General features: G+C 41.9%; 1 protein-coding gene across 2 annotated transcripts in view; it reads left to right on the top strand.

Moving 5' to 3' along the window:
- The window catches only part of CHCHD6 (coiled-coil-helix-coiled-coil-helix domain containing 6), a 109054-nt gene that overhangs the window by 65629 nt on the left and 24812 nt on the right, over window positions 1-18613 (top strand). For both annotated transcript variants that reach the window (XM_033071907.2, XM_033071906.2), the window contains one exon: window positions 6929-7064. In XM_033071907.2, coding sequence (XP_032927798.1) covers window positions 6929-7064 — 136 coding nt within the window. The remainder of the gene's footprint in view (window positions 1-6928; window positions 7065-18613) is intronic.

The following is an 18613-nucleotide window of genomic DNA, read 5'->3' as shown; positions in this document are numbered from 1 at the left end:
TAATCAGTAAAGAATTTACATCCAAATGTATGTTGGAATTATCCACTTGTGGGAAAAAGTCTCTTATTATTCTAAGCCACTTGCCATCTGCCATGCAAAATGCTAATAGGGGTGATTAGTTATTGCATTGCAGGTTCAGTAGGATAAGGAAAATTTTATTTTATATGGTTTGGTACAGTTTTTGCTTATTGCTACCCTTCTGCTCCCCCAGAGACCCACAGCCTGCCACCATAACCCCATTGCTCACAGCTTATGTGGTCTAAGGAAACCAGTTAAATCTGGTTGAAGCTGCACTTGGCAAAACACAATGAAGTATAAGTCAGAGTCTTTCAGGATGAGCCATGATCAACTGGGAAATGATCACTTGTGTGTGAGGATAAACCATGTAGGAGGACAGGGAAGTTTGTGGTACACTGGAGTAAGTCAGATGGAGAGCTGGAACCTGCATTGCATGGGTCACACAATCTCTTTGCATCAATTTCATGAAAATGAAATGAAGAAATTGTTGATTTCCAAAAGTAAGGGTTGTTACTGAAAACTGCCAGATTTTAGTCACTTTTGACATCAATCTGTATGTTTTAGAATTTGGGGTTTTTGGTTTTTTTTTCATTTGATGAATGAAATGTGGTTGGGGCAGGCTGTTTCTCCCAAATGCAGTACAGTGACAAAACAAGTGGCTGACACTTGAGACTTGGACTTTTGTGGTAAGTTTTGCTCTCAGTGATAGAATCTGATTACTTACACAGAAGATGATTTCAGAACAGTTTCTGTGTATCTGTGATGGGAAGGAAAGGAGGTATCTGTCCTGGGAACAACAAGGGTGCAGTGAGTGCATGAACTCCAGTGGGGAATTTGGTGGCAGTTTCAAACAAGCTGTCAAAACAGAAATTGAGATTGGGAAGTACTTGAGTGACAAATTTTGTAGGATCACAGAGTCACCCAGAAACTCACAGTACTTTAAAATATTCATTCATTTGACACTCCATGAACAATGTATGGAAAAATAGAGTCAGGTGACCTGTTATTGAAATGCAGCTGTCAAGGGGGAGAAAGAGAGGAGAAATACAGCAGGTGTGCAGGAGTGTGCTGCTGACAGTGTGACAAGGCATGTGAGAAGGATTTATACAGGAATACAGCAGCTTCAGCTGAAATTTGGAGGTAGCATCCCTGTTCTTCTGAAAATTGTCATGAGGTTTCACCTTTTCTTTTAGTCTGCCCCATCTTGCTCTAAACAGTATGTTGCTTCTGCAAGCTTTCTATTTCACCTGGATCAGTGGCAAAGCCTGATGAGCAGTGTTTTGAATACTTGAGGCTGATCAGAAATACTTCCTTCCTGATCATATTCTTTTAGCCTCCTGAGACATACAGTTTGTTTACAGTGTGCTAGGTTATGCAGCTTAAACATTACTGATTTTTTTAGTAGACATTTGGATAATCTATTAAGGTTCTTCCATCTCTCATTTCCCTTGCCATGCAGATGCAATACAGCTCTTAGCTCTTCCTTTCAAACCACATTATCAAGCTGATGTGCAGAATCAGGGAATCCCATGGCTTGTAGTGAGGGCACAGTGTTTGCTTTGTGATAGTGCAGAGTTCTGCAGCCTATGCTGAAAGTTAGCTTACCTGGCTGTTTGTTCTGTGCTGATGAGTTTGTTATATGTAAATGAAATGCTTCAATTGTGTTTAATTTTCTGCTGTAAAAGTCAAGGATGCAATAATGAGGTAGAATGAAACCTTTCTATGTGCTGTGTATTGCATCTGTCCAGAGTCTTTTTTTCTGACATGTTAGAGAAACCATCAGAGCCAATTGCTACCCAAGGGAGGATGCAGTTTTACAGGTCAGTTAACCACCTATTGGGTTTTATATATGTACAGTGCAGCTTGGCAGCACACCACATTTATGTGATCAAAGCATCACTGAGCTTAGTCTGAAACGTGTGTAATGGACCCTGGGTATAGGAACATGCTAAGCAGCTATACCATGTGTCTGATTCCTTCCCAACATGCACAAACTGCTGCTGTGTGCCCTGGGATTTACTGGCAATGCTGCCCGTGCATCTCATTGCTGGTGTCTGTGCTGTAGTGACAGTGGTGACTAATGTGGTTTGCTCAAGCTGGTTCAGACACTGGTCTTAGTCAAATAATGCAGCAGAAAGCAGCTAACCCAGTCGTTGGATTTTGTAGCCCACAAGAAATTCCAGGTTGCTGACCAATTTAGGTTGCTACTTGCAGCTGTGTGCTGGAGCCAGCTACTTTTAAGTTGGCTTATGTGAGGGACCCTGCATGTCTTTGTTTATCAGTCTCTGAGCAGAGGTATTGAAGTGTCTGAGTTTAGAAACCATCAGCCTCTGTCTTGAGTTTTTTGTTCAACTTGAATGGTTTCCCAGAGTCAAATGAAAAAAGAAGATCTTGCTCTTAACTCCATCTGGAATTGCTGTTCTTCCCAGTAAAGCCAAGTGATGGTGTGTTACTCACTGTGGAGTTACTGATTTTGCACTGGGCTAAAGAGCTGCCAGTTCCTAACGAATATAAGTTGTATCTCTGCTTGGGCAGTCTGATCTTCAGCTGGGTGGAAGGACCAGCAAATGCATAGACCTCTTCAGCTTTCCCTTGCTTTCCAATACTGAGTCTGTAATTCTTTCAAAAAGGGAACCTGTCAGCAGTATCTAAGTAGTAGCCATAGTGCTGTGTTTGAAACCTTCTGTCTCTGGGTCTGTATCCTGATGATACAGCCTTAATTGCTTTTTGCAGTGAGTTTGGGTGTTTGTCTTCGGAAATTGTGTTGCTTCTTGATTAACTGATGGTCATTTAGACCAGCACTTTTCTTACTAGTGCAGTGCTTATGACAGAAATTCTCAAAGAACCTTGCTTTAACCTCCCAGACACTTCATACTTCTTCATGGGGTTTATATCCATGTAGGAATGAATTTGCCAAGATAAATGAATGCAGTTATTGACTGAAGCAGCTGTTACCTGCTGCTATTGAACAGTTAGGAGAGGGTTAAGAAGAAAACCTCTTCTGAGCCACTAGATTGGCCCTGACTAAGATGAATGTCTAATTCACTCCCAGCGTCCTTACTGCTGCCAGTAATAAAAAGCTTGCTTCACATATTCACCCCACTGCAGACGTTTCTCTTAAATTAAATATCAAGAGGACATATAATAGCACGATTCCACGCCAAGCCAATATTATCAGATTGATGTCAGCAGTGATAATAGAAGAAGGATAAGTTGATGAGATTTCATTTATTAAATAAAGTAAAGGGAATATGCAGTGATAGAAAAGGTTTGGTAACTCTTGGTGTCAAAATGCAGCAAGATTGTGCTCATTCTGTCTTACCTCAAGGGATAGTAGAGAGAAGGATGCCCTTTTGTTTCATTTTAAGAAAACCTCTCCCTTCTTTTCCAAAGACCTGCTTTAAATCTCTCTGTGGGAGGGGAGAGGAAGTTCTGAAATCATGGATTTCATGTGTATGTAGCCTTCCTGCCCATTGCACAGAGACAAGGCAAAGGTTTCTTTCCTCTCTGTGATAGGGGAGGCACTGCTAATGAATTTTATTTCTAAATCCATATTTTCCTTTTTCCAACCTGTCATCCTTTCTCCTTTCCTCCTCCTTTAAACAGATGAGTGTGTGTTACTGATTTAATCTTTCATAATTCTGTATGTCCTGCATGTATTTTTTTCCAGGGTATTGTCAGAGCTTGTCTTCTGTACTTCCATCTGCAGATACTGTACTATCACTTCCCAGCTGAGCCTTTCTCTCCTGCCTTTTTCCAGCTGCTGTAAATGAGCCTCTTACACCTGTTTTGATAATAGTTGTAGCAGTTGCAACATTATTTTAGACAGAGGCTGACTGTCTACCTCATTTGGTGTTGACATATGCTTATAACTTTGACCCACTTTAGGAGAAAGGTCAAAGCATACAAGTCTTCTGCTAGCTGTATATGCAAACCTCATCGCTTTTCCATCATTTCCTTCTCTCTCACATGAGAAATAATAGTAAAAACCCTCACTGACACCTCAGGAGCAGTGTGGTTGTGTGTCCAGAAGATGAGTTTTTCTGAAGATTGATCTAGGCTAAGGGTGAAGGGAGATAGCTGATGAAAATCCACCTCCTTTGGAACTCAACCCACAATGTCATTGCATTCTCCAGACGTGTTTGTAGTTGGATGCTGCTGGTTTAGTTCCTTTTTGTCTCAGATATGTGTGAGGAAAGCCAGACACCTGTTGTGTGTGTATAGGGCTGCAGTTCCCCCAGTGTGGAAATGTTGCAACCTGAAGCTGAGATTTAGTGTGAGCAGGAGAGTGGCCTCCCTTGATTCAGACTGGGCTGGCATTGTGATTGCTGAGCAGGGAGGAAGGCATCTCAGGCAGCTTGGTTCACCAGAGCACTTAAGGTACCTCTTTCCAGTCCAGATGGGTACCAGAACTGATCTGCTGGATGTAGATAACTTGTGTACTCCCAGATTCTGCAGTAACTTGTATACATAATTGCCTAAACCAACTTGGCAATTTGTTGATTAGCGTCTCTAAATCTGTTTTGAGAAACTGGTGCAATTGATGCATAACCACAGCTTGTGGTTTTATTTTGAAGAAATAAAGGAGAATAATGTTGTTATGATTTTGGGTACACAGTACCAAATAAATTCTCCCTGTGTTGTGGGAAGTGGTGTGTAGGAATGCTGGTTTAAATGCTTGCTGGGCAATGCATACTGCTCTGTGCTGATTGATCCCCTGCCTCTGGTAGGCTTTAGGCAACAATGCTCTTTTTTTGTGGCTTCTTGCTCACCACTGTGTGGCTTTTAAACAGCCCTGTGGGCTGAGCACCAAGGGGTCTGTTAAGGAAGAGGACCACAGACTTTGCAGCACTCTCTGAGCCCACGGATGGGTCCTAACTTCATTTTTATTCCAGGCAGTGAAGACTGATGCCATAGGAAGGACAGTGGTCTAAAGCAAAACACAATTCCTGTAGCTCTCCCTGCTGACAATGACAACCTCTAACTATTTGTGAGATGTTTGTACCATGTTGTTCAGTTCAGAGGAGCACAAACTGGTTTGTGGTATGCTGTACCTTTTAGCTCTTCCAGGTTTCTATATGAAAATTACAAAATGCCCTTCAGTTTAACATCACTGAGTTTAAAAAAACTAATTTTAAAAGTCTTAACTTTTTCAATGAATTGAGGGATTTGGTGGTATTTCCTGACCTGGTATTGTTTGGTATCATTTCCACAGTCTCACTGATTTGATTAGAGTGATATTAAAGTTAGTGACAAAGCAAAATGCCAACATTATGAGTTTCTGAAGCTCTCTCTGGGTTCTTTTCTATCCCAAAATTTGAAGATTTTTTTTTAGAATATGGATTTTCGAGGCTTTAAAGGTGATTTGCTATATAACATAGAAATTAGAAATGAACACTAACCCTTAGGGACTGTGCATGGAATAGGTTTCTTCTAAAAGCTGTAAGATTAGTGAAGAGGTAGAAAAAGAAGTCTGTGTAGTATCTTTGGTTTCTGATCCAAATCTTGGTGTTGTAGAGTGTGGCTGTCCTACTGATAAATTCCTACTCTGTCCATGCATGTTGGCACTAAGACTGAGGACTGTGGAAGTATCAATTAGAGTGTATCTCAATCAAATTACTGTGAGAGTGCACCCAGGTTGCTGATAGAGAAGAGACAAAATTGTTCTTCTTTTGGTCCTTCCACTTTCCTGAGCACCTTACACAGATGTGCATGATTTGGAAACTCGTATCTGAACTCTCCAAAAGCTTTTAGAAGATCTTGGTTTAAGGTTTCCTGTTTCTTAGAAATCTGCTCCACCTGAGGGACTGTGACATGCCCAGGGACAGGTCGTATTTTCCTTCTCTCTGCCTTGCTCTGAAGCCCTTTTGCTGAATGAATGCTTGTTGTTACTGTGGAAATGAATACATCATAGGATGGCAGTAATATCTGCCTTTAGCATCCAGAGCTTTGGAAGGAAGAGGTGTGTTTGATATTTGAGCACAGATCTCTAAGCATATTGGGACAGGAAATGCAAGGAATTAAATGGATTTATGATTTAGGAGATGACATCTGAGGATTGCTTCACCTAAACATATGTTCTCTTATTCTCTGGTAAAACATCCCACAGCCATGGTGCTGTGGATGCCTGCAATTTGTGTCTGCCTGTCTGTGCAGCTGATGTCACTGTTGTTACTGTGTTTGTGCCATTGTTGCTGGGATTGTTTTACAACGACCTTCCCCTTTATTGGTACTGTTGCTGATGATGTGCCATATGTACACATGCACATTAGAGTAAAAGAACATCATCCTTAATTGTTCTTGGGTAGCTGTCAATGCCATTTACAGAGTATGAGTACTAATTTATGCAGAAATACAAAGAAACAGATATCTGGTCTTGCTATTATTCTGGCTTTTTTTCTAGTCACTAGGAGAATTGCAGTGCTTCCAACCATGCTGGATTTCTTGTAGTGTTTAAATAGATGAGAATTCAATAGATGGAGGTGGCTTATTCAACAAGTCTGTTCAGTTCCTTGTCAAACTGTTACAGATCTAGTGCAGGCCCAGCCAGGATTCTTGAGTTCTGCCAAAGATTCCCAGTGTGAGTTGAGAAAATTGTTGAAACTCTTGGACTTGGGGATTTTTTTCCTCCTGACTGCAGAGGAGAGATGATGTTTTATATAAGGGTGAAACAGCCTTCTATGCCAACTGAGAAAGATCATGTTTCTTCTTTCTGCTGAGTACCCTGGATTTTTCAGCTGAAAGACACTATTGGTCATTTCACCCCTTTTGGTGATTGCTACTCCCACCAGTTCCTCTATTAGGACTACATGACTCCAGCATAAAATTAATATGTGTATTGCTAGCCAAGTGGTAGTAAGTGGTTGAAAACTCCTCTTTACACACCATTCTGTGCTTGTTTTCCCTGCAGGAAGAGAAATGCTGATCCTGTCTGTGTAAACCTGCAGTCTGAAATTCTGAAGTGCTTCCGAGAAAACAAAAGTGCAGTGCTCAATTGCTCGGAGCTGGCGAAGGAATATCAGCGCTGTGTTAGTGCAGCTCAGAAGGTAACAAAAACTTCTCTGTTGTGCTGGCTGGCTTTGCTGTCTTGTTTTGCATGGTGCTTTCTTCTGAGAAGTGTTTTTGAGGGCTGTGGTATCTGTTAGTCAAATTGCAATCGTCATAGGAGACAAATCTTCCTTGGAATCTATTTTCCCACATTGATTGCACACTGCCCAGTCACACTGTGGTATGTCCCAACTGCCCAGTCACACTGTGGTATGTCCCAACTGCCCAGTCACACTGTGGTATGTCCCAGCTTCATTCCTGTCAGTGGGTCCTGTCGTACTGAGCTGCCACCACAACATTAGAACCAATGCTCCCAGGTTTCAAAGTCAGTCAGTGATTTTCCCTAGTTTTACCACCTTGGATGTTGTAAACTGCAAGCAGTAAGTAAAACCATTTTGGCAATGTTTGCAACATTTTTGACAAGCTCTGGACATCTCCTGTTATGGGACTTTGCAGTTGGAGGTCTTGCTTCTTTTCATTGCTGCATGGTGAAAGGTTCTGTGCTGGGCAAAACTGCTGTCTGTTAAGAAAATTCCACGCTCCTAAAAACTCTTCCTCTTGTGTGGGAGGCCAGGAAGTCTTATGGTTCTTCCTTCTGAACTGCAGAGTCCCAGTAGGCTCTGTTGATGCCTAAGGACAGTGGCTGCTCAGTACCTTGGAAGAATTTCTGGCTATTGAAACAAGTGAAGGGGAAAAGAAAATGAAGTATTTGGACATTACAGCTAGGGTATGGTCCTGGGCCATGTGAGAATTCGGTGGGTCAGGTGTCCCTCAAGGGCAGACTTCTCTGTTTTGTTTTTTGGGGTTTTTCAACAGTAGCAAATTCTCCAAAAGGAGATGAGAACATAGTAGAGAGGATGTAGGGAAAAGGATGGTAATAGAAAATTGAGACTTCTCTCATGGGATTGCTAAAGCAAAGGGTGGGGGAGAGGTGGCTATTTCATGGAAGCAGGCTTTCTCTGCATTAGCATTGTGAGGGGAAGCTGTGTGCCTGATTTAAGTATAACATGAAACAAGCTGCCAGCCGGCTCCCAGAAGAAGCCCAACAGAAGGAGATGGGAAAATTGTCAGGATATATTAGACCAAATGTTGTTGCTAGTCCTAGTGGAATTTTTTTCCTTCCTGTTTACAAAGAAGGTCTTTGTATGTCTGCAAATCAGCAAGGTTAAAGCTGCCAGGGAAAGGGCTTTTCTCTGATATCTCTAAAGTCCCCAGTTCCCAAAACATGTGGTTTCTTTTTCTTCCCCAGCTTTAAAGTGGTGCCTGTGCTGCTGCTGCACAATCCTTGCCCCTGGTTGCTGTGTGCAGTGCACTGGTGCATCTCTTGCCAGCCTCTGTTATCCTCCTTGCCTCCTCTAAATCAGGCTTGTAGCCTTTTCAGTGGAGTATATCTTTAGCAAATGCATTTACCAATACATCTTTATTGCATGCAGTGCGGGTGGAATGTGATTACCAAGGAAGACAGATTGCATTAAACTTCAGCATATTTGCAAGCTGCGGCTCCAACCCGCCTGAGAAAGGGGCTGGGATGCTGCCAGCCCCAAGCCCCAGCCCAACATTATTAAAGAGTAAATTGGAAGCTAAATGACTGGTAACAGCAGAGGGCAGTGAAAGATCCTAGTAACTTGGATCTTTTTTGGATTTGGTGGAGGTTTTTGTAGGTTTTCTTTATATACTAAAAACTGAGGGTTGTCTGGTTGTCTTCGTTCCCAGAGTCTTCAATGAACTCTAGGATTTTTTCCCCACTATTATTAGAAACTACCTGCAAGGGGAAGGGCATAGGACATGAATTTGTTGTGGATGATGACAATGTGGCAGAAAATCTTGCTATGTTTTAATAAGGGACTTGAGAGACTAAGGAATAGGTAACTAACACCTTGCAGCTAGAGACAGACAGACAGTAGAGGTACTTTGTACTTCTGCAAGTGTAAATTCAAATACAACTTTTGTAAGGCAATATGTCTTCTGCAGTTTCCTTTTGTCCCAGGAGAGCTCAAGCCCTGACAATTTGCCTCACTGCTCTTACTGACTCTTCTGACTCCTGAGATACATGTAGCAATCACAAGCTGTTGTTTTATCTTGTAGGATTAAAACTCCCTCCTCCCTTCCCTTTTTTAAGCTGTTATTTTTCTCTAAGTTTAAATTAGCATTATACCAAATGGCTTTGTCTCACGCATTCCTCTTTCAGGAAATTCAGGTTGGAGGAATGTGGGAAAGAAAGGCCAGACTATCTTAATTTCTTGAGTGTATTTTACTTTTTTTAAAAAAACACAATTTGTTTTCCAATGCAGGAGAAAATGTAATCAAAGCTGGATGTGTGACTTCAGCTCACTTGCATGGTGGTGATTTGTTCTTCTGCTTTTTACTAAAGATTTTATAAGGCTTGCTGAATATTCTTTAATGAAGCATCTGGTTCTCTGCAAGTTCCTTTTGATGGCTGGTAAAAATGTCTTCAGGGCATGGTATACATTAGATTCAGAGAAAGCAAGCTCTAGATTTCTAGACTGAAAATTACAGCTTGCAGTGGATGAGAATAATTCTTTGTCTCTTCCCCCTTACTGTGTTTGTTTAAGACCTGTTCCTTTGGACACCCATTTCACTTTGCCTGTTGTGCACATTTCTGAACCAGGAGCTGAGATACACCCTCAGTTATTTCTGCCCATGAACAAATATATCAGGTAATCATTCAATGAGTTTTAAAATTTTATTTTCTACTGCTATCCTGTACAGCCCCTCTTCCTGGAACAGGTTACTTTGTTGTGGTGCATGGTGGAGATATAGCTGTTGTTACCTGTTTTGTGTGTTTTCTGGCTTTTGGGCCATCTCTTGTAGTCAACAGAGAGAAATAGGCGTATGTAGAGTATGATGCATTTGATTCTAAAAATTCATCTGAAACAGGCCAACTGAATTGCCAGCCACAGATGAGTATTTCCCTCTGCCTCTTGGGAGGTACATCCAGAGCATAGACTGCAGAGTTGGTGCCTGTTCTGGGATGCTCATGGTTATGGGAGCAGGATCCTGCTCTGGTTGTCTGCCTTTGTAGCCAGTATGCTTTCAAGTTGCCCTGCCTAACCTGCTTGTGAGCTTTTCCATTGATACCATCCTGAATATTGAGTTTTGGGCACATCACCATTGACTCTGTGCAGCAGCATCAACCCCTTTAGGCACCTTGCTGCTTGCTGCATCCCATGGTTTGCTTATGTGGAAGTTCTCTGACTTTAGAGGGTGTTACTGTGATAGCTCCTGTTTAATTTAGGAGTGTTTTATCTTTTCTGGTGGTCTGTTTCCACAGCTCTGCAGAACTTGAGCTACAGCATAAAAATCGCTGGCTTTAAATCTAATAAAAACTGGGATAATGGGACATCTGTAGGAGGGGCAGTTCCCATTGTGTCTTTCAAAATTGCCTGTAGTTTATTGACTGCAAGTTTCACCAAGAACTACTGCTGCTGTTAGATAATGAGAATTGAAAATTGCTGCTGCTGTTTCCCCAAGGTTTTATCTTGTGCCAATGAGAAGGGGGTGTGGAAGGAAAAAGAGAGTGGGCAGTGTAAATCTGTGTAATTTCTTAGTTTGGGTCCAGATGGAAGGGGAAAACAAATGATTTTGTTTTAAAAAGTCTGAGTCCTATTAGTGAATTGCTTCCCTCCCCTGTGCAAATATGCACTCACATGCAAGCTTTTCAGAGTATTTGTGACCCATTCTGCTGCCCTTGCATTCTGTTCACACCAACAGGCAAATCTGAATTGAAGGCAAATTTTAGTTGGTTACTTTGTTATGTAATTGATGGTTAACCAGGGAATCTCCAACCAGCTGCCACTTGGAAAATGAGGTCTCAGGTGACCATATATTAATGTGATTTGAGATTTCAAACAGAACCTGCTTCCTGCAACTGTGTGCAGAAAAATGTCTGTTAGTCAAGAGCATGTATTCCTTCTTTTCTGGGGTTTTCTTACTGTCTCTAGGTGCCTGTCTTTGACAGAAAGACCAAGGTGCAGTTTTTGTGCACTAGCTCCTGGCCAAACCAGGCTATCAGGAGCCATGTACTCAGACATGTGTCTTCCCTTGTCATAGGTGCTGTATACATTGAGCTAGGAGCCTGTCATAATCCCACACTCTTCCTCCCTCTTCTGTGTCCAGCTCCTCACAAATCTGCTATCCATAGCAGGCAAAGGTAAACCTACCACTGTCAAGGCTTTAGGGCTTGTCTGCATAAGGAAATCACGATGCAATAAACTGGTGAGTTTCTCTATGTGAACATTCAGGGTTTGTAATGAAAGTGCAGGGAAAATTCACACACATTTACTGTGAGTCACTCTGCTGTGTGCAAACAAGCCCTTGCTAAATACTGATTGACTGAATTCCAGTGAAGGGAGACTTTTAACATAACCTTGAGTCGTCTATATTCTGCTTTGCCCTTGACTGTAATAAAAAGGAATGTGGTCAATTTATTGCGTTTACATTTCCAAGTGATCTCTGTGAAAGCCCAGTTCCCTTTTGGCACACAAAGCAAAGCATTACAACTCTGCTGGAAGTTTGTCTCTAATCTGTGGGCAGGGATTTAGCTTGCTGAGAGGATGCTGCAGGTATTTCTGCAGTGTCCTGTCCTGATGGAGCAGTTTTGCTCAAGCACTCTTGATCCTGCTGAAGCATGACCTGCTGGGAGCTTTCATTTCTGTAACTTGGATCTCTCTCTGCTTAAGAGAAACAGAGCTGGATGCCATGGGCTGCACTGCAGGTATCTGATCATTCTGGATTATCAGGCTTTTGATGAAGTGATGTTTCCATTCTGGTGGACTTCAGAGCACTTTATAGATAGGTTGTGTACTTACTGGTATAGAGAGGAGCAGTCAGTGTGTGTGGCTGGAGGAAGGAAGGTTGGACCAGGTACAGAAAGGTCTGTATCTGTACTCTAGAAATGGCAGGATTTCTCTTCCCCCTGGGATTCTGCAGAGGTAGATCTTGGCTGTTGCAGCCTCATTGAGGCGATCTATCACATGGTGTGCTGCTTGAAATACAATATATCTAACTTGAAAGGTTTTAGGGTTGTTTGAGCTTTCTGGAATTCAGGTTTGTAGTTTCAGATAAATCTGTGTGTTTCCTGTCTGGAGGATGCTGTGCTCAGCCAGGTGTATGGCTGTCCTGCCTCCCTTTGTCAGTCAGTCCTTGCTCAAAGAGAACATATCTGGAAAGGGTTTGTCTTGCCTTCTCTGTAAAGGAAATAATTTTAAAAAAACGTCTTTCTCTCTTTCAACCTTTATTTGTGCAAATACTGTGGTGAAAACACTATCAGAGGAGTTTATGACTCAATAGATGGCCCCCACAAGGGATTGGGGGAGAGCTGCAAGCTGCAGCAGCTGCTGTTTGTTTAGTTGTAAACACAGAGGAGCAGTGGATTAACTGTACCCAGGCATACCCTGACCTGGTATTTGCAAAGGTGAAGAGGATCCATATTTTGCTTCTAATTATGAAGGATGGAAGCAGTTATTGTTTTGATTTTCAAGGCAGCAGTTGTAGATTCTGGTGAGTCTTGGGTCTCTGCATAACACTTCATATCCTCAGGAGTTCACTGGTGGATAAACTAAAAATATAGAGCTGCCTGAAAGGACATAAACCACCATCTTAATATATGAGGCATGTTCCAGAGTAAATGCTGGCCCACTTAAAATGGAAATGTCTGCTGCCTGTACCTGGTATTTATGAAACTGGAGGCATAAGTTCTTTATTTACTCTGTGTCTCAGCACTTCATGAAGCTCTGGTGTTCCCCACAGCCTGGTGTGTTGTGAGCATTTGTTAACCCACATGAGCAAATTCTTTCTCTGCTCTTTGTAGTCCCTATAAAGTCCAAACCTCCTCAAGTTTATAATTTTTGAAGAAAATGAACAGAAATAAATTTAAAACCCTCTTGGCAGTGCTTCAAGGCTCTTCTTTCAGTGATACTAAGTCCATATGCTACTTCATCTTTACCTCTGAAGTTCTTGCATCCATTGCCTGATCTGGAAGGAGGACTACTGACTGCATTTCTCTTCTCATACATAGTGTCTTTTCTAACAGTTCAACACCCAGCCCCTGTGCATTTATTTTTTTTTTCTGGTTTTTTTTGGGGGGTTTCGACATTGTTACAGTGACACATAATTGCTTGTGAGTCTAATTTCTTGCTTGATGGTTCTGGTTTCAGATGTATTTACAGGTAAAGTCAATGTAAATATGTATATTTTATAGATGATTTTTAAAGCAACTTGAAGTCAGTATGACATTGCAATTTCTGAAGTTGAATTATTTGGCATTTTGTTACTTCTAAAATGTTCTTGTTTTAAAACCTAGTTTGCCTGAAAGTGTTTAAAAACAATCTGAAATTTTTTTACAATAAAATGATATAAGAGTTAGCTGGTCAGGAATGAGACATCTTAGCTGACCTGATGCTCTGAGATCTTTGAGTGGGTGTATCAGAAAAGTCTCATTAGACTTTGGTAACAAAATTTCATTCTTTGTATTCTCTTTCTTTCTTTTCAAAAATTATTCTTCTTTAGGCTTAAATTAGTGGAATATTTCCTTAGTTCTGTGGTCTCTGTATGGTGTGTTAGGCAGCATTTTCCTGAGAACTGTGGCCTGTATTCAGTCAGGCTTATCTAGTATGGAAAATAGTTGCTTGGGGTGAGAGACTGTGGTGATACATATGGCTGTTTTAATGCCAGATTCTTTCACAAAAGATTTGTAGCACTGTTGGCAAGTGGGAAGTGGAAATTCTTACTCAGATTAATTCCAGGAGACTGATGACCAAGCAGTCTTGGGCAGAAAGAAGTTTATTTCCAATTTTTAAACTATGTGTTTTGCTGCTGAAGTTAGATTGAAACAGATCCACAAAAATTGCTGTCGATAGCAACTGCTGGTTGGAAGCACAAGGTCAGTGGTCAAGTGCTTTCAGACTCCCAGGAAGTTCCAAAGTAGTCCTGACTTCCATAACTTCTGTACTAATGTTAGATCCATCCTCTGACAACTTGGCTATAACTTGGGAAATTTTATCAGTGGTGCCAAAGCCTTCATGACAAACTGGGGAAACCAAAGATTTGTTACGCTCTTTGTTGATCATAGCAGGACAGGATGGTTTCCTGCTGTGTGCAGTTTGCAGCCTCCACACACCATCCATCAGGTATTTTTGTTGTAGGTTTTGGGGCTGAATACTTTGAGGACTAGTGGGATTTAAAGCTTTCACCACTCAGCTGAATGTGTCTGTGTGGGCAGGGTGCAGGGGTTATTGTGGTGGCAGTGGTCCCATTCAACTGGAAGAGTTGTTCCTGAGCAAGCTCTAAGCATCCCTGCTTTGAAAGTTAGGGTGTGACAGGTGAGCCCTCCTATTAGTGGGAAGCCAATCTTTTCAGAACTGTGGCATGCTGGAGGAGGAAGATTTGCAGAAGTTGCCCTGATGCTGCTTGCTGGTGTTTGTTCTTTCCACAGAGCCCCCTCATCCAAGGCTGTGGAGCATTCATCTGTTACAAAATCCAAACTTGGAGGGAAAGTTTCTTTCTGCATTCTGCCTGCAGTAATTGCTTGTGTTTTTCACCCCTCTGTGACACTGTCTGTCTGCCCAACAGGCCTCCTTGTCTGGAGATATTTCCTGACATATTTGTGATGCTTCCAAAACAATTTAAAGCTCTCAATCCTGGCTAAACCTTTGCAAGCCAATTGAAAAAACCTTTCTGGATACCAGTGCTTCAAATACAGGAGCAAGGCACGTTGAAGATAGTGTTTTAGTCATCTGAATACAGTGTCACAGTTAGCTCTGCTGCTGATACTTCCATCTCTGGCAAGAAGCATTCTTCTGGTTGTAAAATCTTTTTTGGTTAGAGACCTTTCCTGGGGGTCTGTAAGTGTTGATGAAAGGCCCTTAAAGACCTCTGCAGTCACAGAAGCTGTCCAAAAAGACAACACGTGTTATAATTAAAATTTGTTACCTTTATAATGCAAGGGGAGCAGGAAAAGAAGCCTTGAGTTAGGATGGTGCTGCAATGTCTGGTGTTCCTTGTTTCTGCAGCTGGAAAAGTGCTGCTCTGTTGTGTTGAGCCCGAGTGTGCATGCAGAAATGCACACAAAATTATTTTGACAATGTGTTCGCTCCTTGTCCCTGCTGAATGCCTGTTTGTCCTGTATAAATGGATTTCAGGATCAGCCAACCTCCAGCTCTGAATTAGTCTAATAAGGCATGGTATGTGGGGTTTAAAGGTCGTTTTGCAAGCAGCTGGCTTCCTGCATATATTAGGCAGAATGATTTTTTTAAATAATGGTATTGGAAAGCTGTTGATTTAACTTTTAAAATACCTGTATGCTATGAAATTTCAGCTCTTCTGCCTCTGTCCTTCAAGCACTCTGCTTGCCCTCTCCCTGCTCATCTTTCTGTCATTTCTGATTACCTCTGCCCATCTGCCTCTGCATTCTCTCCCCTTAGGTTTATCAGTCCATGTTTGCTGCCCACAAGGACTTGGCTTATATTTCTGAGGAACTCATCTCTTGGATTTCTTCTCTGAGCTGTGGAACAGAAAGCTCAGGGTTCCTTGGTTTGGGCTGTTAATAGAGCACTATTACACTGTTATTTTACTGGGGGGGACGGGGAGCTCTCAACCATCACCACTACACTGGCAGCATTTCTGTGTCCTAGCAGGTACCTAGTTCCCTCCTCAGGGTGAATTTAACGTTGGTGGAAGAGGATTATAATCATGTATTTATTTGAAAACTCCTGAACTGATTGAATCATGCACATTGATTATTCCAGTTTCCTCTCTGTGGAGTGTGTACTTCAGCCCCAACCCGATCCAAGTGTTTCACATGAAAATGGAGGATGTTTTTATTCATTTGCTTGTTCCCTGGATTCCTCTTTGAGTTTGTTGAGGAGGGTGATTTGAAGTGTTCCAATGGCTTATAAGATATGGACACTGCCTTAAAAACTGAAGGGAACACCCACATGTCCAGATGAAGCAAGCCTTTGGCAGGTGACAGTGTCCTTCTGCCAGGTGTGAGATGGTGCCTTCCCATTGCAGTTACTTGTAATGTACAGACTCCTGGATCTTCAAATGTTCTTTCTACTTGCTTGAAGTTTTGTTCACAATGTAGATCCTCAGGAAGTCAGATAATTGGACAAAAAGCAAGCTTAAAATTTAGGGAGATGATAGCAGCTGCAACATTTTTTTTTCTTGCATTCAGAGGAAACTGCTGTGAAACTTTTACATTTGTCTTATTTTCTGAAAGATGTTTCCTACTCATGACTTGTAGTTGTTCTGAGTTTATTTTCTTTTTAGTACCATGGGGTACCCTGCAGCTACTGAAGCAGCTCTGTTTTTGTCTAGGACACACCTTTCTTCTTTAGATGTTGTATTGAAAGCACCTCCTTTCTGTTCTTGAAGTCTTTACTCTGTAGCACTTTCCTGGCTATTGTGGAAATAGGAAGGTGATACAAAACTGAATTGATCTGTGCATTCTCTCTGGCTGCCTGTAAGGGCTCAGACAAGCAATGCTCAGGTATCTGATGGGTCCCTGCTCAGCTACTGCTTGAAAAATACTCGTATGTTAGAGTCTTTTTGCTGATAGAACTGTAAACCTTGCAATTTAGAATAGTATAGTCATATAAGATTTAAAAAAAATCCCTAAGTTCCTAAAAATAAAAAAAAATAGGATTTTATCTTCTCTGTGAGGCAGTGGGGCAAGTATTGTGTTTGTTGCCTACTTCATAGCTTGAGTTTCTGGTTATAGATACAATATAGAGACTTGTTGATCTCTCCAAAGGATTTGAAAAGGAGACTGAATTACTATTTTTTCTGAATTACTATTTGTTTGTTTGTCCCATCTCAATGCCATCTTAATTCCACGTTTGAGAACTTCTGCTGGTTCCTTTTCATGGGTCAAAGAAGGGAGGAAATGTATCTTTCTTTTGAGGCACTGCCTGCTGCTAAACATAGTGTGCTGGGAAGTTATAGGGATACTTCTAATGATCCTCTGGGCTCTCTGACACTGTCTCTTCATGGATTCAGGTGTACACCAGTTGGTGACTTTGGACACAAGAGTTTCAGTCAGGCCATATCAGCAGGAGTTGTTGAACACTTTTGTCTTTAGTAGTGCTAAATGCAGCCTACTTGGGCATACCATAATTTAACAAGCTCTGGGTAGTATTTCTGGGCCCCTGGGCTGTTGTCAGTACTGTTTAACTTCCTGTGGCACATGAAGGTTGTATTTTATCTTTTGGTACCAAGCCTAAGTGCATTTAGGAGTATTCTGAGGTTCAGGAAATCTCCTCAAATCTTGTAAAAGTAGACAGCCACTGAAAAATGCATTGGATGCTGTGATCCAGGTAGGAGTGTTCCTAGCTGTATGCACCCTGAGTTGACAGGATGAAGGCACTGTGATAGGATTGGAGTGCACTAGAGAAATTTTTGTGGAGAGCTTGTATGGCGCCAGTGATCACTGTATTGTTCTGCAAAAGCCAGCCTTAAAGCTCTAAAGCTTGTATAGACTGCAGATTGACCTCTGGAGCAGAAGCAGGTTCATTGCTGAAGGTAGACTGGGTGTAATGTTCTAATGCATTTCCCTCTTTCCAGTCTTTATCAAATGTCTTGAGGCACACGGGCTGCCACTTGGTTCCAAAACAACAAGCATTTTAATTTCACAATTAAAAGTGGAAGTCATACTTTGTTCTTGCAGTGGCTTGTGTGCACACAAAGCTATGTTGTGAACTTGAGAAAACAGAATGCTTTCAAGGTCCTTTTTAATCCACTATCAGATGAGTGCTGGTTGGGAAAGAGCTCAGGCTGTGTGAGACACTTCTTAGTGCCTTCTTGTTTTGCCTTGACATTTGTTACAATAAAACCCCAGAAAATGCAGGAAAGTCTCTCTCCAATGAGGTGAGTGTATTAGCAGTCTTCTTGCACTGATGGATTAGAGCCAGGCTGTTTTCAGTAAATGTGGCTAAATAATAAAAGGTGAGATTGTGTGCTGTGATCCCAGGTCTCCTTTCTCCAGCTGCTGCCTCCTGTCTGTTTGCTGGGAACCTTTGCACAGGCAAACAGCTTTGCTTGAGAGAACAAGCTATGCACTATTTTCTGACACAGCCAAAGGTGGCTGACACAAAGCCAAAGGAGAGCTTTTCTCTGAGGGACTGAAATGTCAACAGAGATGTTGTACTGCCTTGCAGAGCCCTGACTTGCTTTGTGTAAAAACTGAACAGATGTTGGTAGGTCAGGAGCTTTGCCATATGCAGAGCAGACCCTGGAGGGCAGGGCAGAGCCTGCTCAGGTGACACGAGTGACACTGTCCTGGCTTCAGTGTGCCAGCACTCCCCTGACTCTGGGGCTCCCCCCAAGCCTTGGAGCTTTGCTCCAGAAGTCTTTGCTGGTGTGAAGCTTTGCTCCAAAATCTGGAGCTTTGCCCTTCTTAAGGAACTGAGACTCACGTAACCACGTTGTGCATCCATGAGCCTGGTTTATGTCCCACTCTCTGCTTACTTTAAACCTGCTGCTGAGTTGCAGTGGAGTTCCTCAGAAGCACAAAGGCTCTGAAGTAATAAGT

The sequence above is a fragment of the Catharus ustulatus genome, chromosome 13, assembly GCF_009819885.2.
Source record: "Catharus ustulatus isolate bCatUst1 chromosome 13, bCatUst1.pri.v2, whole genome shotgun sequence".
Taxonomy (NCBI): Eukaryota; Metazoa; Chordata; class Aves; order Passeriformes; family Turdidae; genus Catharus; species Catharus ustulatus.
This window is presented reverse-complemented; position numbering and strand designations above follow the sequence as displayed.